General features: G+C 51.2%; 1 protein-coding gene across 24 annotated transcripts in view; it reads left to right on the top strand.

The window, feature by feature from the left end:
- EBF3 (EBF transcription factor 3) overlaps nt 1-12500 on the top strand; it is a 138435-nt gene that overhangs the window by 105641 nt on the left and 20294 nt on the right. For all 24 annotated transcript variants that reach the window (XM_074003078.1, XM_045361749.2, XM_074003080.1 and 21 more), the window contains one exon: nt 454-580. In XM_074003078.1, the coding sequence (XP_073859179.1) occupies nt 454-580 (127 nt within the window). The remainder of the gene's footprint in view (nt 1-453; nt 581-12500) is intronic.

Below are 12500 nucleotides of genomic sequence, written 5' to 3'. Positions count from 1 at the left end.
CTGTCAATAGTGTATTGACACGAGGTGCCCTATGGCAAAATCCCCTTTTAACGCACTGCACTGTTCGCCTGTGGCAGGAGCCTCTCCCGTGGGTGGGTACGGAGCACCCCCCTGCCCTGCAGCCCTGGGGTTTAAAACCTGCCATCGAGGTCCCCCGTCCACTGGAACAATTAGTGCTAGAATTACTAGAAGCAGGTTTAAGGAGACATATGGTGGCAATTTTCATATGAATGATGCCCTGTGGCCTTTCCTGCAAACTAAAACCTGGGATCATTTGCAGATATTTTTCTTAAAAAACACTGTAGGTCCCGAGACTCTGGGTGACAGCTAGGAGGGGGCATTCCAAGACGATGGTCCAATTTGTGCTCATTTTGGTAATTATATCCAACTGGCAAGTGTCCGCCTCTCACAGCCAGCGCCGCTGAGCGCCTGTTTACTGTGTGGTTTTTGTAGCTGATAACTCCCCATGCCATCCGAGTCCAGACCCCGCCGAGGCACATTCCTGGCGTCGTCGAAGTGACCCTCTCCTACAAATCCAAGCAGTTCTGCAAAGGTGCTCCTGGGCGCTTTGTCTACACCGGTGAGTTCATAGCTCCAGCTTCTGTGGGAAAGCGGTAGAGGCCTCCTCCCCACCAGGAGGTGCTCGTGAGGGCACGGGAGGACTGTACAGAGAGGGTAGGGGTCTGTGGGAAGATGGGCGAAGCTCCCTTGGCCTGTGGGTTGGGTTTAGCTGGGTGTGTGGTTTCCACATCTTTGAGATGGTGTATGACGCCATGGATGGGACAGTCCCCGTGGCTGTGTGAGCTTCGGTACCTCTCTCTGTTTGTGAGACTCCTCACCTGTAAACGAAGTGGCGGGGGAGTCGTTAGGAACAACAGTCACCCAGCTACCACCGGGGCAGCTGCCCATGTGCCTGGCTCCATGTGGGGCTAGGGGCCGCGTGTCCACTGGTCTCCAGGCCTCTGCCCCGTGGTGTCACTGCTGTTCTGCTGCACAGGCTGAGGCTCAGGGAGGTGAGGAAGTCAGTGCCCAGGCCACATCCCCAGTAAATGCAAGGCCCATGTAAGCCTGCTCTTTCTTGCTCCAGCCTGGGGTCTTGAACCCTACATGACGCTGCTTCCTAAAGCAGATCCGTGTTCTCTGAGGGTGCGGGACAGACTCCTGGCCGCAGGAAGTGTGGCCTATGCAGTTACACATGCTTGCTATCTTACAGTTGTTCTATACAATGCTTTGTCCATGCAAGGGCTGAATTAGCACCACTTGTTCATGATTGCTATTGAGAAATGCCGTAAATAAACTTCAGATTGGCTGGGCATGTTGGCTCACAGCTGTGATCCCAGCACTTTGAGAGGCGGGAGAATCACTTGAGTCCAGGAGTTCAAGACCAGCCTGGGCAACACGGCAAAACTCTGTCTCTATAAAAATTTAAAAATTAGTGGGGCATGGTGGTGTATGCCTGTGGTCCTAGCTACTCAGGATGGTGAGGTGGGAGGATCACCTGAACCCGGGAAGTCAAGGCTGCAGTGAACCTTGATTGCGCCACTGGACTCCAGCCTGGGTGACAGAGCAAGACCCTGTCTCAAAACAAACAACTCACTTCAACTTAAGGCGTGTTTGCATTTTGATTTCTAATCTTAGCCAACTCCAAAGGCTGTGATATTTGAGGGATGTTTTTAATGATGGACAGTGCCTGCTGGAACCCGATGACAGTGAACGAGATGAATACTTACTATCTGTGGCCTTGACCTGCTTGTGCAGTGGCTGGGTGACTGTGGCCTGGTGTCCTGGGGTGGCCGTGAGGGCCACAGCAGGAACCTGGACTAGGGGATGGGGCTTCAACTCCTGCCATCACCACCTGAAAGATGCCCACTGGGGGACAATCCTCTCCTCTGTCCGGAGAGTGGGTGACATGGAGGATGCTAAGCCCCCTCTGCTTTCGGAAGGTTTAAAGAGGCAATAGACATCCCTCAGCCTCTTCCCTTCTTAGGAAGGACTGAGTGAGCAAGAAGGGCAAGATATGCATCCTGCCGCTGCCCACTGTACATCAGGCCCAGCGTCACCCCAGGGTGTGCCTGGATGGGTCTTGGTGGTGGGCCAGGGCTGCTGTCCCAGAGGCGTCCAGTTGACAGCTCGGCACTCTCCATGGGGTTAGGGTGGGAGAGGCAGTGCTTGCCCCACACTAGAGGCCGCCTTCTGTGGGACCAGCACACGCAGGACCAGGCGCCCAGGAGCTGCCGGAAGACCACAGGGGAGGTGGGCACAGCAAAGAGCTGATGTCCGGACACCTCTTGGCCTGCATGTAAGACTCTGAGATGGAGAGAGGGCCGCTCCTCCAGGTTTTGGAATCCCAGTGTTTTAAAAAATAAAGACATGTCACAACGGGGTTCTAAAAATTGGGGCGCCTTTTAAACACTTCTGTACACTTCAACAAATAAGAACTTCTGCTGTGCGATAAAGTACAGCGTCTGTAGGCTCCAGGTACCTGGGAGAGACAAGACATCAGAACCCCGCCGTGGGCCGGGGGGTCCTTTCTGGCACCTTGCCGTAGGGCTGTTTTCATGTGTGCGCTGAAGCCACACAGTGCACATTTCCACACGCTTCCTCATGCAAACTGTTGGTATGTGTACCACATGCCCCTGAGTCCCTTGGCTCATCTGGCTGTAGAGGCTGCAGGCCCTGTGCAGAGACCTGGTGTTTGCAGACAGACTGGGACCTGGGCATATGCTTACTCCTGTGGTCTCAATTTCTCCTCTGCTCTACCTGGCAAGGTTTCGGTAAGGATCAGCGATGACTTATGTATAGTGTCTAACACATGGCATAAATGGTCCTTCCTGTGGAAAGTCACTGAGGGTGAACTTCTGCTGGGTTCTGTGGGATCCTGCTCGAGTCCTGAGCTCCTTAGGAAAACGGGTATTGATTATTGCTTGTGAGCCATGGAGCAGCACCTGAGCTTCAGCGGGCACATGCCAGGGGTGGGCTCCCGTGTAGGTGCCTGTGTCTGCTGCGGGGTCCTGGTTTGTGACACGAAAGTGACGTGTGTTTGCATGTGGCAAGACTGACTGCCTCCGCACAGAAGTGAATGAATAAGCCCCCTGTTCTCACACTGGACTGTCAGCCCATCCCGGATGAACGCTTTAGTGGATGCCTTCAGCGGATCCTTTCATGAGTTCAGATCTTTGCATACGTGGGCTTTTTGGTGGGGAAGTCTGCACAGCTATTGTTAGAAAGAAGATTGCGGAAAGGTCCAGTCCTTTCTTTGCACTTCGCCTGCTGTCTCCTGGGGATTCTGTCCCCAGTGCTGTAGAGAAAGGCCTTGGGCTGTGCATTTGTAGACAGACGCGGATGTGTAGGGTGGGAGGAGCTGCCTGTCACTGGCTGGCAGGTATCACATGGTGTGGCAGAGCCTGCAATGTCAGCGTTCCCTCAATTCCCAGCATGGCCGGGCCCAGCTCTTGCTGCTCTGGGGCTGGTGCAGGGAGGGGGCAGCTCTCTGCTGTCTGCAGCCTGTTCCTCTTGCCCTCCAGCAGGTAGGATGCCTTCTTGGCCAGGGATATCCTCTCCAGGTCTCATATCCTCCTGCTAAGGGACCAGTGGACACCTTAGTTCCAGCCCCGACCCAGCCTGTCCAAGTGCCTACCTTCTATATCTACAGGCCATATTGTGCCCCCTCTGGGGCTGACTGGGCTTCTCGGGCACAAGTTCAGGGTCCTGGCTGCCCGAAGCTTCAGGGATTTCCTCCATCAAGACATGCTCCCATGAGTGGGTGTTTGGTGACGCTCTGCCACAGCCCAGCCTTTCTTGGCTGGAGGTTAACCTATTGGCTCCCCTACACCCCAGTCATTAACAGGAATATCCATTTCAAAGGTGATGTAAGGGATACAGGCTCTACAGGCTGGGGAGCAGAGGAAAGGTAGGGTCATGACCTGTCTGACCTGGAAGCTTCTGTCTGATTTGCATTGCCCCGAAATTGATGGGGACAATGAGGTAATCACCGGGAATTGCACTCCCCCGCTGAAAACTGAGCCAGCCCCTTTGCATGTCACGACATAGACACCGTCCCCTGGGCGTCTGGTTCCCATCAGTGTCCCCCAGCCCCGGAGGCTGCCGGGACACCCTCACATTTAACCTTCCCCGCGTGAGGCCGGCTGGGGCCGCCAGGCGGAGGACTAATGAACCTGTACTCAGAGGAGGGGCTGCCCGCCAGAGGCTGGGAGGGACTTTGCAAAAGGCCTCAATGATCTGTTTACAGTGATCTGAGAAACACCAGATTTTTCTGAACCAGACCCTATTAGTCAACCCCGAGTGGGAAGGGGAAGGCAGGCCAGGCCCCATCCATCCAGGCCCTTTTGCCTGCTGCTTTCAACTCCTATAAAGACACAATTACCTTGGGAGGCTGTGGCGGTTCAGTTGATTAGCACGGTGAATTAAAAGAATGAGTCACAAATGACATGTCCAGCGCTTCCATACTGGTTCTTTGTATTCCCATGTGCCTCACCCTGTTGTAAGAAGGTCAAAAATTAGAGAGAGAGAACAATTTTCAAGCGGCTAGCACTTAGGAGCAGAATTAACAATCACTCTGTATGTAATTGCCAGTTAATAGTAAATTGCCTTCTAGACTGTAAAATGCAATATAAACTGGTGGGCACCTAAAATTAAATTAATGAGATATTTGCTGCATTTAAAAGTGAATAGTGCAAATTAATAACTGAGTGCAATGCTTGTTTTAATATTTGTCTAATAGTGTACCATTTGCTTGTTTAATAATAATTAAAATAGTCCCAGAATGTCCTACCTGAGAAACTCGCAGTATACACAAATTGAGCAGTTTCGCATTTATAATTCCACCCATAGAAACGCATCAAATGGTTAAGAGTAATAAAAGAAATTATTTTTTTAATTAGAATATAAGCATTACAGTGTTATTTGATTAAGACAGATTGGAATTTGTATGCATCTAATTGAAATTATGTTACTGAGGAAACTACTTTCATAGACACGTTTTCAAGTGTGAAGCATCATGGCACAAATGCGTGTGTTACTGTTTTCTAACAATGTCCATTTGGCAGGATGGTTTCCTATTAAACAAAAGCACTGAGGCCGGTTGGGAGTGGTGGCTTGACTTCCAGCATCATTCACGGGACACTGGGGAGGTGGCTAGGTCGGTGTTTCTTACTCTTGGTTTCTTGCACCCGGATGGTTGATTGACCCACCCTCATTTTAGAGATTTCTTTTGCTCAATTAAAGAAATTATCACAAATTACTGGGAGCCAACATGTTGTTTGCGACAGACTGAACCCAGTTACTAAACAAGATATTGGCAGTCGATAGCAACCACATCCAAAGTGGACACGGGGAGCTCTTGACGGCGGAATACCTGGACTGCTCCCAGCCCCGGGATGCAGTTACTAGATGGGAACATAAAAGTGATTATTTTCTGCACAAGGACATTCATTCAGCTTCAGGCTTATGAAATCGTTACTCAACCAGTAATTGCTAACAGTTTCTGTTCTTTCTGATACAGTATTTATGGTTTACTTTTCTTCTTTTTTTTAAGTCATATGTACCTTAAAACTGGCCGTGCGTCAAGGGGCGACGCTGTGTCCTCCAGGGCTGTCCTGGCCCTGGGTGAGGGTTTCCCCTGTCTCCTGGTGGGTGTCCACAATTTAGCCCCACTTCACTCCCCTCGTGAAAGCACTCATGGTTCTTAAGTGTGTTAAAGATCTTTTGTGGGCCGGGCGCGGTGGCTCACGCCTGTAATCCCAGCACTTTGGGAGGCCGAGACGGGCGGATCACGAGGTCAGGAGATTGAGACCATCCTGGCTAACACGGTGAAACCCCGTCTCTACTAAAAATGCAAAAAATTAGCCGGGCGAGGCGGCGGGCGCCTGTAGTCCCAGCTACTCGGGAGGCTGAGGCAGGAGAATGGCGTGAACCCGGGAGGCGGAGCTTGCAGTGAGCCGAGATCGCGCCATTGCACTCCAGCCTGGGCGACTAAGCGAGACTCTGTCTCAAAAAAAAAAAAAAAAAAAAAAAAAAAAAAGATCTTTTGTGTGCGTTGAGAGGCAGTCCTGTTAGCACCACGGAGTCAATTGTGCCCTTCGACCACGCCAGCCCCGGCTTGCTGTCTCCCAGGCCGGTGCTCCTCAAACAAATTACTTGGATGCACAGAGCAAATGATGCTTAATTGCCGCCCACAAATCATACTATTTTTACTATGCTCAACTAAATGCTAACGCCTTCCTTCCATGTAAACCACATGCTTTCCTCATGGGTCCTGGAGTTTGGGGACTCTTTGGCTCAATTCTGTTGGTGACTCTCATCATCCCTGTGACTGACCGTTCGTTCCTGCCTGCAGCAGGCCCTCCTGCAGCCACACTGGCCGTCCTGCTTCAAACCCACCAGTCAATGGTGTCCAAGGACGTCTGCGTCCCCCCATCACCCCCAGTGAGCCCCCCTGAGACTAGACACCCTCCAGGCACCTTTGCTTTTCTATCAAGTTAGTTCTATCAGAGAATAGCTTGGGTCTGTGTTTTCAGCTCAGGCTGACTGTGGACCTGCCCAGAGTTGGGATAATCACAGGATAATGCATGATTCCAACAATACAACTTCTCCTGACACCACTTTAGCTTTTGTCCTTTGTTTAAATATGGATGGCAAAGGGTGACTTTTTTTTGCACATCAACTGGGGTGGTGTGCATCCGTGCATCAGCCCCTTCCCCTGGGAGTGAGGCTGACCGCCATCACTGGGGTCATTTCAAGGGTCCTCAGGGCCCCTTAGGCAGAGCCACAAAGGAAGGGAGGGAGGGCCGGCTCCCACTGCTGTCCTCCCCACTGCTACATCGTAGCGTCAACCCAAACCATGATCAATTAATCTGCCAGCATGCTAAGTGGGTGCTGGGGTGAGATTCGATAACACAGCCCTTTGAAGAGTGGGGCCAGGAGGGCTTCCAGGGTCACTGCTGTCCCCTCTCTTTCCCGTCTCGAAGGAGGCCAGGAGAATGAGACACACCGTTTGTGCTATTGCACAAGTAGACTATTTGTCCTAATCAGTGACACCCATTTACTAGAATTGCTTAAAATGAACTATACCTCATACAGAAATCGCACATTTAGAGAGTTCCATTCATCATCTGAAAATTGAGGGCCAGTAAACTTTTCTGCTCCTCCAGTGGGATCATAGGCATGCATCAAAATGTTAAAAATGATTGGTGAGAGGGAGCTGTCACCCATTTATCAAGGAAAAGAACATTATTTGCTAATTTCCCAACCAGGCTGGTGACAGGGTGCTTCGTCTTTAGACCCACGGTGACCAGCATGGCCTTTTTGTTATTAGTACAAGTCAAGCGCTTTTGGGCTGTTGCTAACAAGGCACATTTGTCTGTCATCCGAGGGGGCTTTGGTCGGTTTCCAAGTGGCTGTGACCAAGTCTGCACCCTGCACCTCGATTGGCTGCTCTCCTCGGGGCCACGCTAACCCAGGAGGAGAAACGAGCTGATAAATCACAAAGTTTCCATGTCAAGGTGAAGGTATTGACTCTTCAGCACCAAACCTGACAAAATGTAGCAGAGAGGAGATGGCCATTCATCTTCCCCAAAGGACAAAAGGGTCATCCGGGTTTCACTTGGTAATTGTCGGGTTGAGGACGGCAGAGGCGGGCCCGGCCCTCTCCCTGTTAAGCCCCCTGAGTAGGTGGGTCCACTGGTCCCGCTCCTCACCCACCTGCGGTGGCCCTTCTCGGGGCTGCAGGGAGGAGAGTCGGGGGTAGACCGGGTCATGCTCCGGACTTTTGAGTTTCTGATTGAGAAGGACGTGCTTCTGAAAACAGCTTGGAGTGGGTCCAGGAGATGGTATGGGACTGTGGGAGAAGAGAGCAACAGACCATTTAGAACAAAATAAGTGTGATCACCTGAAGTGCAGAATAAAGCGGGGATAGTATGATGTAAAATTAAATACCACAGATCACTCCGGCCACAACTCCCACAGGTTAAACTCTGAAGACCAAGGGAGACGTCAGCACAAACGTTTTGGTAGAGGACCTGAAACAGAAGTGTGTGGTTCTTTCAGCACCAAAGAGGAGATGACATAGATCACTCTGTTGTCCCAGGAGAATAGGAACAAGAACTAAATGCTGCCTCTGTTTCTCTTTCTGGTTTATAAGTTACCAGTGCCTCAAGCTCCCTCCCACCAGATCTCCATGGCTGGACATCGGGCCCAATGCTAGCAGCCCATGGCTGGAATCGATAGAGTATGTGTCGCTCCGGCGTGTGCCCGGCCAGCTGAGTCAGTGACAGTGCTGGGACCCGGCTGCTCGTAGTTTCATGTGAGGCTGTTTTTGGAGGGTCCTGAGACCTGTCTGTGCACAGTGGCTCTAGGCTGAGGCTTGGATTACAAAAGCCTGGCCTAAGAAAAAGGTGCTTTTCCAAAACTATCATTTCAATCACTTGGGCCTTTTTAATTTGTTGTAGAAAATTCAAAATGAGGCTGGGCATGGTGGCTCACGCCTGTAATCCCAGCACTTTGGGAGGCTGAGGCAGGTGGATCACCTGAGGTCAGGAGTTCAGGACCAGCCTGGCCAACATGGTAAAACCCCGTCTCTACTAAAAATACAAAGAAATTAGCCAGGTGTGGTGGTGCATGCCTGTAGTCCCAACTACTCGGGAGGCTGAGACAGGAGAATCTCTTGAACCTGGGAGGCAGAGGCTGCAGTGAGCCGAGATTGTGCCACCGCACTCCAACCTGGGCAAGATAGAGTGAAACTCCATCTCCAAAAAAAAAAAAAGCAAAATGAGTAAAACGTAACTTTCGTCTTTTAGAGTGGTTTTAAAATAAAGCCACAACAACAAATAGAAGGCTGTCCGTCAGCGATGTGGACTGTTCGCTACACTAAAAGGCAAAATAGAAGTTTTCAAATGGTTTTCATGAGCACATGGAGTGACTTGACTTCACAAGGAACCTGAGTGCGTGCGGAGGGGCACACACTCTCGAAGGGTCATTATGGAGCGTGCAAAATTTCAAATAGAGAAGCTCCCTTTGAGATAGGAGGCCATGGCAGATTTTGGTCAGCATTGGTGCAAATCATCTTTGGAGGGAAGTTTCTTAGAGGTGCTGCGTGGCTGGGGTCATTCTTTTCTTCCTCTCCTTTCTGGATGCCACCCTCTCCCTGCACTCGTGAGATAGCCCTTTCTACGTCTTCCCAGATAGAAAGCTTACAGCCTGGCACAGTGAGCCCCGGAGCCTCTGAGGCCTGGACCCCGTGCTTCAGGCATCTGAGAAAGCCTAAAGTCAGGAAATCCAGGGGGTTGGATTGGGGAGGGTGGATTCTGCCAGGTTTTTCTCCATCTTTTTACCTCCTTGTCTTCTCTAGAGGAGGCCCTTGGCTGGGAATCTCCCCGCTGGCCCTTCTTGTCTCAGCCCCGGGCAGCCAGGCTGGGGTCAGTCAGATGCTTGTTGATGGCCATCCCTTCTAGCCCTAGTTCAGAAGACCCACTTGGTGTTTTTCCTAAGGAACATGCTCACACTGCAGAAACATCCCATGCAAGCTTTAGGCCTGCGGGCACTGAGCTTCCAAACAGGCACCAAGCTGAGGGCAGCGGCTCCTCCAGGGCTCTTATGATGGAAGAGCCTTCAGGACAGGTGGCATCGAGATTGCTTTACCACATGCTTGGCATCAGGCCGTGGCCTGTCCCAAACTAAAGACCAAACAGGCCATAGGCTAGGGTGGTGATTGTTTCAGAAGTCCAGAGTCTTAATACCCTGTAAGGGAGAGAAACGTGCCACTGGCAGACACCACACAGGGTACTGGGCTGCAGCTTCACATGCCCCCTGCCCAGGGAAGCTGGCGTTCGATATGTACAACCCCAATGACTGAGTTCCAGGCCATGCCCTGGCTTTGCTGTGGCACCATGATAGTGAACACCTGCCGCGTGCCTGAGCCCCGTGTTCGCCAGGGGACTGCTCCCCTTCCTCACCACCCCAGATTCCACCAGCATCGGTGATTCTCCTTTCCTGCGTACTTGCAAAATGCCAACTGGCGGGAATGATCTATTGGACGAGCGTAGTGTGAACACGGTATCTTACATAAAAGTGTGGCATGCTGTGGAAACTCACCGTCAACATGGTTTGGAATCTGCGCCTGGCTCCCAGTGTTCACCCACCTGGACACAGCAGGTGATACTGAGAGATGGGGAAGCTGTCGGTTCTCATAGGCGCTCATGGTTAGGGTATCAGGTGGGGTGACATACCTGCCCATTCGGCAGTGGGTCCCTTGCTAAAGGGAGTGATGGTCTCCATCCTGGCAGCCTGGGGCCTGGTATCTGGATGGCCGTTGGCACGTGCCTGGTGCAGAAGCCACATTTGCCATCACACTGACTCGAGGTCTTGTGGGAATGAAGCAGGACATGGAAAAGTTAATAAAATAGTCAGAATGAAGAAGGTGCTCCATCTGATGACAAGAGAAGCAGACGAGGCACTGGTGGATTTGAGAGGAAGGGCGCCTTGGGGAGGTGGTGGGGAGGGGGCCGTGGAGGCTGTACCCCTGGAGGCTGAGCAGTAGGGGTTGAGGATTTCCAGGCCAAGGAGCGCCAGCTGGGCATGGGGCTGTGAGTGGGGCAGGCCAGGGCTGGGTTGGGGGCTGCTGTGGCAAGAAGGAGGTCAGATGAGGACAAGATGGCCTTCTGGTCCCAGTATACCTTGGCATTTGGGAACCCCATGTGGAAATAGGACATTTTACAGGAGACACATAATCTAGCATGCTGTGTTCAAGGGCTGTGCTTTTGGGGATTCCAGTGTTTACATTAATCTTGGTGATGTCTTTAAAGCCTCCCTGCCTTAGAACATTCCTTTTCTTCTTTATGCAGCCTGAAAAACCAGGAGTTAAAAATGCCTCCATGGAGATTGAAAAGGGTAATAATGTTGGGAAATCGAGTTACACTCCCTGAATGGGAATAGATTCCCCACACCAGGCCCTTCCCCCACAGCTGGGCTCTGTCTTGTTCACCCCTGTACGGGCCCTGTGCTTTTACACAGGTACTGGACACACCTTTATTCTAAACAGCACTCCGGCCCTGGAAGATGTCTCCTTAGTGTAGACAGAGCTGGCACATATATTCTAATTCAGATGACGAACGTTACTTTCACTCAAAACACTGTTTTTTGTTCACATATAATTCACATATCATAGAATTCACCCAAAGTATACAATTAAGTGGCTTTTCGTACATTCACAAAGTTTGGCAACCATCAGTCCAATTCAAAAACGTTTTCATCACACTAACGGGAACCTCGTGTCCACTAGCTGTTGCCCCATTCCTCCTTCCCTTGGGGAATGTCTGTCTCTGGATCTGTCCCGGTCCCCAGAAGTGACAGCCATAGAGAAGTGAGAGTGTAGAGGGAGGCACGCGCCTTGGGTTTTCCTTTCCTGGCCTCCCCTAGCTCCTGGCAACCATGAATCTACCTCCCTTCCCTATGGATCTGCCTGTTTCAGATATTTCCTATAAATGGGGTCACACATTATATATATAGTTCTTTGTGTCTGGCTTCTTTCACTTTGCATGTTTTCCAGGCTCATCCCTGTTGTAACGGGTATCAAGGTTTCACTCCTGTACATGGCTGAGTACTATTCCATTGTATGGATATACCATATGTTGTTTATCCATTCATTCATTGACAAACATTTGGATATTATGGAGACCACTGCCAGGAACGTTTGTGAACACATTTTTTTGTGAACATACGAGAAACGTGATGTTCACTTTAGCTTTTCAAAATAGAAAATGTGGTACCTTCTGTGTTGGCCAGATGTCTTCAAGAGGCCTGCATTACTCGTTACCTTGAACACCTACCGTGCGCATCACGCTGAGTGGGGCAGGCACGTGGCAGAGGGTGACCTGTTGGGTGGCCTTCCTCCTATGGGGAGGGCAGATGCCTGAACAAGCACATGGGGTGGCTGGGAACATCCCCATGGGAGTGTGGCCCACCCCAGAGCACAGAATGGGGCTGCCTCTGTCCTCAACCCTGGCAGGGACACCCCTGACTTTGGGAGGGGCTTGGACTTTGCAAGCTCCTTTTTGTTTAGTTCTGTGTGCAGATTTTCCGCTGGTTTAAAGTGTGCAAATCCATTGCTCAGAGGGTTCTCCACAGAGCATTAGATTTCCCGCTTGCTTCTTAAGATCTCTCTCCTCCCTGCAAAATGTCTCTGGGAGGCGTGGCAGCAGAGGGACCCTTGATGTTCCTTTTCTTAAGGAAAAGGATACAGCATTCCATCGCACACATCTTTTTATTGTGCTGAGGGTGGCTTTTACTGGCTGGTGTCTCTTCTTTTTGTTTCCAGGCATTTCTCCACTTGGTTGAAAACGTTAGAACAACCTTCCTGGGGAGCTTGAGGGTGGTAGGATGGCTGGGACCCACTTCCCGACCTCAGAGCCTCTGCCTTGGGAAGTGCCTGTCTCCCTCAGGCCCGTCCCCAGAGGCGAAAGCCACCGAGAAGTGAGGAGGCCACGTGC

Source organism: Macaca fascicularis, chromosome 9 (genome assembly GCF_037993035.2).
Source record: "Macaca fascicularis isolate 582-1 chromosome 9, T2T-MFA8v1.1".
NCBI classification, from domain to species: Eukaryota; Metazoa; Chordata; class Mammalia; order Primates; family Cercopithecidae; genus Macaca; species Macaca fascicularis.
Note: the sequence above shows the minus strand (reverse complement) of the source record. Positions and strands in the feature narration are given on the sequence as shown.